The 12,390-nt window shown below is 45.0% G+C and overlaps 1 protein-coding gene across 1 annotated transcript in view; it reads right to left on the bottom strand.

Moving 5' to 3' along the window:
- Positions 1-12,390, bottom strand: part of Myo3b (myosin IIIB) — a 288,989-nt gene that overhangs the window by 190,953 nt on the left and 85,646 nt on the right. The window contains exon 7 of the mRNA XM_041631591.1: positions 10,802-10,867. Within this exon, the coding sequence (XP_041487525.1) occupies positions 10,802-10,867 (66 nt within the window). The remainder of the gene's footprint in view (positions 1-10,801; positions 10,868-12,390) is intronic.

Genomic DNA, 12,390 nt, shown 5'->3' with positions numbered 1-12,390 from the left:
CTCAAACACTTGCATGCACAGATACACACATGCATCTTAAGATAGCATATCCAGGAATGCAGTTTTATAAGCAATGCCCTTAATTAACAGCTCTTAAGATAAGTTTCTTTCTTCCCTTCCATTCATTCATTCATTCATTCTTTGTTTGTTTGTTTGTTTCTTAAGACAGGGTTTTTCTATATAACTCTGGCTATCTTGAACTCACTCTGTAAACAGGGCTAGCCTTGAACTCACAGAGATCTTCCTGCTTCTGCTTCCCAAGTGCTGGGATTAGAGGCATAGCTCACCAATGCCCAGCACAATAAGTTTCTTTAGATTGGTGTTTGAGCTATGCCATTCTCAAGTGATGGCAGAATTTAGAACTTAGAATTCTGGCAGAAGCATCACAGTGCATCCACTCAGTACAAGCAACTGCATAGACCAGTGTTCCTCTACATTTTCTTTCTTTTTCTAATCACAAGTTTAATACAGGGTTGTGATTCCGTAACCAACAACAAAGGCAACACATACACTTAGCACTTCAGCCTAAGCTTGCCCATAGACACAGCTGAATCTTAAGAGGTAACTGTCGTTAGGGAGAACTTCTTAAAGTCATTTTTACAGGCTACTTCAGATTCATCTTGAGCACTCATTATACATACAGGGCAAAGTCAGAATTTTGTATTTATGTTTATTCTTCATTTAGCTTGCAAAACTCTCCTACAGGTAGCTATTAAAACCAAAAACAACAGCAAGTCATGGGTATAGTATGATTCCAGGCCTTCACTCATTCACTTCTGACTGTAAAATGTCAGCAGTGAGTTACTCAGATGCTGAACACAGACCACCCCTCAGCCGTGATGGACATCACCCTCACCCACTGTTCCGTTACAATGGTGCCATCCTTCCTGCTTTGGATCGATGTCCCCTGCTCCTCCAGCCCCATCAGCCTCTTTTATCACCTCTCAGGAAGGAGTTTTTCCAGCAAATAGAGGTTTTATTTTGCTGTTTGATTGGTTGGTTGGTTGGTTGGTTGGTTTTTGTTTTGCTGTTGTGTGAGAGAAAACTGTCTTCAGGTAGTTTGCCTTAAAACCCCTTCACTTAGCATCCTTGTGAGGGAATAGCTCCACACTAGACAATCTGAGCTGGGCGAGAGGTGATGACTACGGTTCAGTTGTCAAGGATATGTATCAGCTTGTACGTGCTGGAGAAAGCAAAAGAAGGAAACAGCTGACAGCCATCTAGCGCCTCTACGCATGTACAGCATGAACATGTGCATAGGCACACACAAGACTTTTTTAAAAGGTTTATGTTAGACTCATATACACATTCCGGTATCTGAATACCCAGGAAAGATATTGGAACGCCACAGAGACCTGGGTTTGAATCCCACCTCTGTTCAGACTCAGCTGCGAGGCAAAAGCCCATCACTTACTTAGCTGCCAAGAAGCTCAGCTTCCCCTGTGAGTAGTCACCCACTTGTTTAGCAGCAGCTAGGATACAGCGAAATCACACAAAGTGTATCCACCTTGCCAGACGCATAGCTCATACACAGATAGCAGCTATCACTGAAGGAGACTAGTCCATGCCTGCATCACTAGGGACCATAGTGATTTATGAGATCCTTCTCAACACAGCTTGATGTTGATCTCTTGGCCAGTACTGGGTACAAGGTGGTACCAGTTTGCCATATCTCCCTAAGATAATTTGTTCCTTTTAAAAAGGTTTTTATGACCAAAACATCTTAATCCTCTATCAAGGTCCACAAATCATTATTAACAGTTATAGAAATTCCCCCACTTTAACTATTGTGCAGTGTGTTTGAGACAGGTTTTTAACATAAGTCTTAATAATGGATACACATTTAAATAAAAAAGAAAAGAAAATGGAGAGGAGGGAAGAGAAGAAATGAGGACAGAAAGGGGACCATCTGCTATGGCTATGTGCCATTTACTCCTTGTGGCAGGCGGGTGAGCATTGCTGTCCTTGCTTGGAATATCAAATCACTTGTAATTCCCTAACTACATAGTCATGGGGTGTATTAATTACCTGGGGCTGCTATAAGAAGTATTACAAACAGCAGACATTTACTGTCTCATGGACCTCTATACTAGTGCTGATCACCCCTTAGTGTGAGACAGGCTGGGTTTCAGAAATCCATGCCAAACCCAGAGTCTCTCTCTTTTCTTGCTGCCTGCAGATCTGATGTGGAATTCTCCACTTCTCCAGCACCATGTCTGCCTGCATGCCACTAGGCTATTATATATATATATATATATATATATATATATATATATATATACACACACGCGCGCGCGTGCACACACACACACAATAGTGGACTAAATCTCTGAAACTGTAAGCACGCCCCAATTAAATACTCGCTTTTAGAAGAGTTGCCATAGTCTTGATGTCTCTTCACAGCAATAGAACGCTGAAGAAGGGCTGGAGAGATGGCTCAGAAGTGTGAAAGAGTGCTGACTGCTCTTCCAGAGGTCCCTAGTTCAATTCCCAGTGACCACTTGGTGGCTCAGAACCATCTGTAATGAGATCTTGTGCCCTCTTCTGGTGTGCATGCATACATAGAGGCAGAATACTGTATATATGATAAAAAAATAAATCTTTTAAAAAAGAATACTGACCAAGACTGGCACTCTAGAGTAACAGAATTTATGTCTTGGTCAGTATTCTTTTTTAAAAGATTTAATATATATATATATCATTCCTTCCATGTATGCCTGCATGCCAGAAGGGGGCACCAGATCTCATTATAGATGGCTGTGAGCCACCATGTGGTTGCTGGGAGTTGAACTTGGGACCTCTTGAAGGGCAGTCAGTGCTCTTAACCACCGAGCCATCTTTCCAGCCCTATAATATCTATTTTTAAATAAGACTATTTTTGAATTCAATTAATACCCTTTCAGTTCAAAATCAAATCATGCTGGTCATAATGGCATACCTCTGTAATCCTAGAATTTAGGGGACTGGGGCAGGAGGAACTTGATTTCTGGGCAACCAGTGCTATATATAACAAGACCTTGCCTCAGTAGCAGTAATAACAAGAGTTCCAACTATCATTCTCCCTACTCATTAACCCAGTATGGCAGTTAAGTATCATGCATTTGATAATCTTAGGAAATTCTGACTTAAAATACCAAGAAGGCAATAGAATACACATAACATAGAATGGAAGGCCTGGCAACTGGTTGTATTTAATGCTACGATTGTAAATTATAAATCCACAAAAACCACATACACACAGCCCTTTCTTCCAGCCAAAGGGCTTTGTCTGCTATTTTTACTCCATCTAAAAGTCACCAGCAGGCTGGAAAAATGTAGAATCGGTCACATGGGCCTACGCTTCCTTTTCTAATGCAGGGGAAAGGAGGCAGCTGAGGGCTATGTGGTCACAGGAGAATGTCACAGTTCTCAGGAAGAAGCCCAGGAGGGACATCCACACTGCCACTCCACTATCCCTACCAGTGACCCATTACGTTCCCATCTCTTCCAGAAGCCTGGGTGAGATTACGTCAACAACCTCTCCTCAACTCCAGACTCTCTTCTGTTACGTGGCCTGGTGGATCCCACCCAATCGCCTTCCAAACTCTCAGCAGCTGCTAGTGAGAATCCTGAGCCCTAACATTTGTTGGTTGTTGTCTGGCTCTCTGGAATCACGCACCTCCCTATCCAGTGGCTAGGCAGGAATGGCTGTCTCTTTGTGAGTTATTCTCTTTATTCAGGGACAGTGGTCATGATCTGGACCCATTGCTGCCCCACCCAGTGACTATTCCTTATCTTCCTTTGCAATCAGGTACGGCCATATGATACAGTCACAGCAATAATGATATGAAACTTCCAGAAAGTTACAATACCCATCACATCATCTAAATTAGATACTTCTTCAAAGTGTAAGCTTGAAACCCATAACTTTATTCTTCTCACGGAGGAGGGGAAAATCCCAATTTTTCAAAATCAGGAAAGAGTCAAGTTTCATTTAAAAGTCTACGGATCAATACCCGTAAAGAGGGCAAAGGAGAGTTTATTAGGTTTTAATTTAGAGTAGTCCAACCTTTTCCATGAGGTTTTTTTACTAATCCACTAATTCCCTGTAGCTCAAGAGATGCTAATTAATTCAAGAAGCCACAATTGCTAATCATTGGCTAAATAAATCCAAAATGGTGAGCGTGCCACTGGAGATACTGCTGCTCATTTTAATTAAAATTACCAACGTGTGAAGAGATGTAAATAAAGGTTACAGTGGGCTCGCTCGGCTCCTGGAGGAGTTAACCATTTGTACGGTTCCCGGGGTTCCACCAGGATGAAAAAAACCTGAGAATTCTGTGGACTGTAATAAGTTACTAGCTAGGTGAGGCTATATATTATTGTGCCAAGTTTGTTGATGTTATAAAGCCAGGTAGAACCAAGCGGTTTGAAATACAGAGTGGAGAAAGACAAGAGCTGAGAACGGTTGGCTTGAGAGAAATTCAGTAAAACAGTCAGTCAACAGGCAGACCTGCAGAGGAGGCAAGGGCTGTCAATCTGGGTCACTGTCTTTAAAGGTTAAAGAAGTTTAAACGCCCTTTCCCCAGGTCGGCAGGAACATTCTAACAATATTCGGGGCAGCTGCTTCTACCTATTTGAGTGTCATCTGGAGGCGACTGGAGAAATGCCCCAGTATTTGGTGGCTGGCTGGCAGGGCTCAGACACAGTGCCTGGTCAAGGAGAGAGACAGTCTTGCTTGTTAGCCATTGACACTCCCCCAGACAGGAAGTGTTTAGAAGTTGAGGAGGACCCTTCTGTGTTTCCCGATTTAAAAACCCTCAAATAGGTGCCCTGCACTACACCTGGAAAGAGGAAGGCTGTAAGGCGAGGTTAAGGAGATGCTGTGGTCAGATAGACCTTGCTGAGTCCCCCAATCACTAGGCCGACACCCCCCCCCCCACACACACACACACTTTGCTTAGCTGTACTTTTACATTCTTCATGAAACCAAGAACACCCAGGTTCCCTGGGCTTTAGATCTTCATTTCTGAAAGTCACCTGACCTTTACATTAAAGACATTTGTCAGGAGAGTGTTGGCCTTACTTCTTCTTCCCTACACTGCCAGAGCAGCCACCCCGAAAGAGCGGTTTGGGTGGGGGGGGGCAGGAAGGTAATCACATAACATCATCACTGGAACAAGCAGCCAGGATACTCTTGGTGGATTTGCCCCTTGCAATCTCACTAACCAGTTCAGACCCACTGATGTCCTGAAACTAACTCCTAACAAAAGCCTCCCAAGTTCGAGAGACAAAATGAAAGAGTGTGGTTCGCAAAGGCCTTTCGGCTACTCAGTCCAAAGGCCTTAAATTAGGTTGAACTCAAAGTTGGGGGGGGGGGAGGTATCCCTGGAGACCAAGGTGAAGTTAGCAAATGAAAATTATTGTTATCTTATCAAAAGGCTATTTCTGCAGGGAGCCTCTTAACCCAGTAGAAGTCTGGCAGGTACTTGAACCAGATAAACTTGTTATGCAAATAGCTTTAGCCATGGGGTGTGTGGGGGGGGGTGGGTGGGAGACAGCCACATATTATAGCGGTGACAAAAAGAAAAAAAAAACCAGGCAGGGTCCTTCCGTGTGCAGTGCAGAATTTCTGTGCGCACCATGTTTAATTTATCTTAACTAAGCCGTCAGGGAGCAGGGTCTGACAAATGCGTAACTAACTCATATGAATGAGTCAATTATCACTAACAACCAAGGTCCAGAACCAACCAGGGGGGTGGGGGCTTCCTTTTTTTCTCTTTTTAACTCCCTGACAGGTTTGCTAATAGGATTTTAGGCTTTTAGGTCCTTAATTTTTTTTTTTTCTTTTTCCTCTCTGCTGTCTCCGAAGAAGGAGGCTGGAAACAAGCCTGAAAGACACTAACCCGTATCTCAGCATTTCCGCCCGCCTACTCCGCTCTAGGAAGCAGCCGGATCCTGTGGCAATCAGTGGTGTGTCACCCAGTACCAAAGATGCTCGTGGTTTACATATAAAGTGCGTCCCACAGTTTCCTGTGTTCTGAATGCTTTGTCTGCAGCCAATGGCATTTTTTTGGAAGTTGTGGAACCTTTTGAAGGTGGTGCTCAGCTGGAGAAACTGGGCCATGGGTGTGTGGAGCCTTTTTGAAGGTGGGGCCTGGCCAGAGGAACTGGGCCCTGGGTTACTAGCAGTGATTGGTCTATTCCAGGACAGAATAGCGGTGCGATCTGGTAGATAAGGGGAGCATCTCTGGGCCTTCCTGACCGTGTTCCAGTGACTAAATCAACACATCAGGAACTGAGTCAACATCTGTGGGTTATATTTGCCTCAATTCCCAGAATGGAGTTATGTTTGAAGATTATTCACAAGGACACAGGAGGATAAGCAGTCCAGCATATGTGTGTGGGGGCGACTGTCCCGTTTCCAAGAGAGAGTGAGTGTAAGGTTTTAGAAAATATCTTAGGGTTAAGGGGGCTTACAAATGCATTTAGAGTCTTTCAATACTTGGTCACAAACCCAGCTTGTGGCGGCGGGCACATCATCACTCCTCACTGACAGGACATACAAGCTCCCTGCTTTAGTTTGGGTGTGTGACTTCTCTGTCCCAGCTCTGGGACTGGAGGACTCACCCAGGAGTTGCTTTGTTCAAATATACCTGTTCTTTTGCTTTTTAAATTTGCCTTGACCTGGCTTATTGAGTCGATGGAGAAACCCGTCATAGAGATACAGAAAACCTATTATTTATTACAGCAATGGGAAAAGTAACTAACACATTAAGATCCTCAGTGATGAACCCACTTTGGTTCAGAGGCAATAGGGAATCAATAGGTGTTAAAGCTGTGGCTCATCAGTTAAGAGCACTGGCTGCTTTCCCATAAATCCTGAGTTCAACTCCGAGGACCTGTATGTTGGCTCACAACTGTAGTTCTATGGAATCAGATACCCTCTTCTGATGTGAAGACAAATATCCATATACATAAAATAAACAAACCTCTGGGGGGGGGGAGGAAAGGAGAGGGAGAAAGAAGAAGAAGAAGAAGAAGAAGAAGAAGAAGAAGAAGAAGAAGAGGAGGAGTAGGAAGAGGAGGAAGAGGAAGAGAAAGAAGAAGAAGAAAGTTAAGTCAGGCAGTGGTGGTGCATGCCCTTAATCCCAGCACTCAGGAGGCAGAGGCAAACAGATCTGAGTTCAAGGCTAGCCTAGTATGCACAGAGTGAGGTCCAGGACAACCAAGGCTACACAAAAAAGCCTTATCTCAGAAAACAACAGCAACAACAACACAAAACAACAACAAGAGGTGTTCCTAGTCAGGATAAAAATGCACACAGCTCTTGCAGACGACCAGAGTTTAGCTATCAGCACATACATCTGGCAGCTCACAACTCCCTGTTGCTCTGGCTCCAGAGGATCTGATGCCCCCTTCTGGCCTCCAATGGCACCTGCACTCGTGTGCAAAGTGTACACACATAATAAAAACCACAACATTTTTAAAGAAGATATTTCTAGTCTTGCTTGTTTTTAGAGAAAATCTAGGCAGTTTACTTTCATAGAATAAACTTGTGGCTTGTTCTATAAAGGGAACTGAATCTATTTTCTGAATGATTCCGCTTTAAAACAATTTCACTACAACTCTCAGTGTCTTTCCCAACTAGTACCTCCAACGATGAAACCCTTTATGGTTGGAAGGTGTTAATTCCCCTCTCATTTTTCTCAGTATGAGACATTAAGTATAAAAGCAAACCAAAGCTCTCTAAATAGACATTTCGGATGCAAAGTGTGTCATTGTTTACAGTTAACTGCAGATTTGAATAAGTCTAATGAGATCACATTTGGTCATGGTATATTTGGGAACTGAGTAATGGCAGGCTGGAGCAGTTGTTCCCATCTAGAAACTCGAAGGGCGGAACTACGGACGAAGCACAGTCGGAAGAGTACTTGCCTAGCATATCCTGTACTTATATAAACCAGGCATGGTAGTCAATGCCAGTAATCCCAGCACTCAGTAAGTAGAGGCAGAAGGATCAGAAATTCAAGGCCAACGCTAGCTATCCATCAAGTTTGAGGGCAGCCTGAGATAGGCGAAATCCTGGGGGGGGGGAGGGGACGACAGGATTTGGATATAGCAGACAGGTTTCTAGCTGTTATATTGCTGCTAAGCAATATAGGAGATAAGGGGCTTATTTTTGTTATGATTTCAGCCACAAGAAAGCTGACACTTCAGGGTTCTAGGCCATGCATGTGCAGACAAGCCCTCAGGCAGAAGTGTCTAAGGGCCTCGGGATGTTAAAGGGCCCCTCGTGACCCACATGCAGTTGCATCAACCACAAATGGCTCAGCTAAGCCCTTCTGCACGCACATGCGTGAGCCCCCCCATCATTTGCATATGACGTAGTCACGTCAACCCTCTGTGTGCATGTGCTATGCAGTTTTTAAAAGCTGGTCACACCAGCTCTCTCTCTCTCTCTCTCTCTCTCTCTCTCTCTCCTCTCTCTCTCTCTCTCTCCTCTCTCTGCGCACGTGCGCACACTGACCTCCCCAGGCCTTTACACACACCCTCTAATAAACTCCTAAATGGGTTTGTTCCGTGTTTCCTTCGCTCTTGCGCCAGGTGATTTCAATTTTAGCTAACAATTCCCGAGATTGTCCATCATTATGGGAAATTCAGGGCAGCGGGAGCTTGAATCAGGTCGTCACGTCCTATCTACAAGCCAGAGCAGAGAGACAATGGATTCACTCTTCTCGCTCGCTCGCTTATTTGTGCTCGCTTTGCTTTCTCCACTCTGACACTCCGGACAACATGTGTTCTCAAAGACATTGCTTTCTGTGTTTTTCCAGGGAGCGTGACCCTAGAAGATTTTATTTGCCATGGGTTGTCTACCTTGTCCTTAAATCCACAGAAGCAGCACTGTGTTGATTTAAGAATACCACCATACTCTTGAGAAAAACACACTTAAGCAGAACTTGTGAGTCCAATCACATCTTTGCGGCACGGTGGGATGGGAAGGTGTATCTGTGAATACCTAATGGAGTTTTCTAGGCCAACTTCAGAGAAGGTTGATCAAGGTTATTTGTGCAGCAATGGAGTGAAAGGGGAATTCCTTGGATCCAGAGAGATTTTTCTGTGTGTGTGGTGCTCCAAAATGTGGTCGCAAGCCACTAGAGTGTCTTTGGCTCTTCAGTTCCCTCCACCACCTCCTGGGGTTACCAGCTTTCAGGAAGTGGTCCTTTCTCACCTCCCACCTAGCAAGTGTTGGTAGCCCTAGTCACTCTGACTTGTGACAGGCCCCATACATTCTGTAGTTAGGGCAAAAATGATGAAGCTGGGCTGAGGAGCAAGGGTATGCCTCCCCCCCAGCATTGGCCCTGTACCTCACCCTCCAACACTACCTCTGAGTTTTCCCTCCCAGTCACCTTCCAACAACATATATATCTCTTGGTAATGTTCTCTGAGTCGTCCCCCGCCCCGTCCTTCTGTTCTGAGGGATATGGAGCAGGTCCAGGAGGGATTAGATGAACAAACAATTTTCAGGACCCCAAGCTCTGTTGCATTTGAAATGGAAATGAAATACAAACTCAAGTTCTCATACAAACTCCCTTGGGGTCAAACATGTTTAGCATTCTAAATCTGACCAAATTTTAGACAGCTACGCTGGCTCGTTCACTGCACATTATGTAACAAGGCAGAATGATCTGGGATAGGGCACGCTCATCAAACAGGAGTATATCTGCACTGAAACACATGAATATTCACACTAAGAAAGACGGTAACTATAAACAGTCCCTCATCAGTTCAGGGCACCCGCTGCCCCCACGTCAGTTCACGTAAGGTCACGGTTTGCGGCTGGATGGCTCAACTACAGAATAGCTTCTCTTTTCAGGGCTCTTTGGATTCAGGGATTGTGGGTGAAGACTGTAAATCTAGACAAATATTAAGGAGGATGATCCTGTCTGTTTTGTTACCATGACTCTTTGTGGAAGATAAGACTGCACATAGGCATAAATGAGAAAACATTGGGTCTTCTTCCCCTATTTATTGGCACCGTTGGCCGGTTACTTTCTCCTGCCATAGTCTCCGAAGCTCTTGTTTGGAATCCCAGGTGTTGAGGCATCTCTTCCCAGATCTAGCCCCTGCTAGTGGCTTCTAATGATGGGTTCTCACTCGATTACTACTGAGCCTTCACTTCATCTTTGGGAAGATGAACATCTCCCACGCACTTGGTACCAATGTGGTCCTCTTCCAGGCCCAGGCCCCAAACTCATGATCTCAGCACTGAGACAGTCTTTGATCTCTCTGTGTTCTATTCTCTTAGTCTCAGGAAGTCTGGCCTGGGGGCATACTTCCCATCAGGAGCCTCACACTATTCTATGAGGTTTTCCTCTAGCTCTCCAGACCTTCTGTATTGACTAGGATACCTCATCTTGATGCCTTAGGCCAAAGATACTACTTTGCTCCCCATCATCTTGGAAACTGAAAGCTGAGTCCTGGGTCGAAAATCCCAGAACAAAGCCCAACGACCCATCCACCAAAGCTGTAAAGATCTGTGTCTCTCCACTCCCAGAATAGACTCCAGTTACAGGCGTTCATCTTCCACAGAATAGGTTTGCAGATACATGTGATCATCAGGACTGACAACAGTTGAATCAGCAGAATTCCTTATACTCTTCAGATTCTGTGGGAACTCCTTAAGGTATTTACTAGGGCCACTCTGGGCTAGAACATGCCATCAGGCCCAGCTAGACTGAGCACATTCCACAGCGTGGTTTTGGGAATCGTGGGTCAAGACCTTGCTGTGCACGCAGCTCCCAGAGGAGGAAGTACTCACTGTGAAATGAAGTGGTTAAATTCCTCACACCATTCTTCTGGGTGCAGCAAAGTGGGGGGAGGATTTCTGAAAAACAAAAGCAATGGTTTTCATTAGGATAAGCTGAGATTCGGTAAAGGGCAAGGTATCAGTTGGGATTTGTTGACGCCCTTCTAAGCAGCTGAGGGTGGGGGGGGGGGAACAGCTCTGCTCCCTCCCAGGTGGGAATCATTCACCTGCGGAAACTCAAAGCCCCTCCTCCTGTGGCCACTCATTTTTCTAGATTGAAGGGGACTATCCCCTGACCTCAGCACTAGCGAGAGGCACAAAGAGCAGGGGCATTCTTCAAGAACAGACAGATGCTCTAATAAGCAGCCAGACAAACACACAAACCATTGTATCTGAGAGCAGAGGATTATGGGTGCTGTAAGAAAGCTATAAGCAGAATGTCAGGGGGCCATAGAGAAATAGACTTTTAATTATGCAGGGTTTTCAGATCATTATGGTGCCATTTGAATTAATTGTATGATGCGTCTAAAGCAGGCTCGTGATTCTATCACTCACATTTTAACTGTTTCCTATGTGCCAACCTCTGCAATAGGCAGAGGAGAAACCGAAAGCCTCAGAACCGTGCCCAGGCTTCTAAGAGGCTCCCAAAGGGAGGCAGACATATTCCATGCCTGATCACAGGCGGTCCATGAGAACAGAGCCCAACAGGAAAGTTCTTAGGTGAGCTGTTCGCTAGACCACCCCCTGGTGAGAAAGCAGCAAAGGAGACTTGGATTTATCTAAAAGCTCCTCAAAGAGATTCATCTATAAAACAGAAGTGGGCCTGTGGGGCTGGCTCAGTGGGCAAGGATGCTTGCTATGCAAGCAAGAGGACCTGCATTTGAATCCCTTGCAACACACAGAGAAGGGAGGCATGGCTATGCATGCCTGTAGCCCCAGCATTCGAAGGGAGGGGGGTGGAGCCAGGCACATCCTGGGAGCTCACTGAGCAGTAAGCCTAGCTCAAATAGTGACCTCAGGTTCAGTGAAAGACCTTGTCTCAGAAAATAGTGAGCCATTAGTGGAAATGGGGGCTGGTGAGCAAACTGAGTTCAGTAAACCAAAGAACATTTCCACACACCCTCGTCATGGACTGTACATTTTAAGCCCACTGTATCTAGTGTCCATTTCTGCTTGAGTACTAACTGCTTCCCAAAGCGGACGACTGCTCAGCTTCAAGGGACAGAGGAATGGAAAGCTGTAAGACCAGCTAGAGATTTAAAAAAATGTTTCAGATAACGTGATTGCAATACATCTCTTAGTATCGACTTTCCTCCCATTTCATAGGGCACGGTCTTTATTATGACATCGTTACCATAACAAAGACTGCAGCTTCCTGGGCATCTTGGTACTGAGTGCAACTGCATGACTGAATTCTGACCAGTGATGTACAAGTCAAATTGTTCTATGGTGTTTCCAAAAAGAAGAGACATGTTACCCTTCGTCTTCCCCCTTGTGCATCCTATGTGCTGGGACCTGCTGGTGTATGAATACGGTGGTTAGCAGGCCATGCAGAACAACCAGCTCTCCTTTGGGTAAAATTTATAGGCACTTCAATGTAA

Source organism: Microtus oregoni, unplaced genomic scaffold (assembly GCF_018167655.1).
Source record: "Microtus oregoni isolate MIOR12 unplaced genomic scaffold, Mior012 000037F_ref0000500, whole genome shotgun sequence".
Taxonomy (NCBI): domain Eukaryota; kingdom Metazoa; phylum Chordata; class Mammalia; order Rodentia; family Cricetidae; genus Microtus; species Microtus oregoni.
The sequence above is the reverse complement of the archived record's forward strand: the minus strand, read 5'-3'. Positions and strand labels throughout refer to the sequence as shown.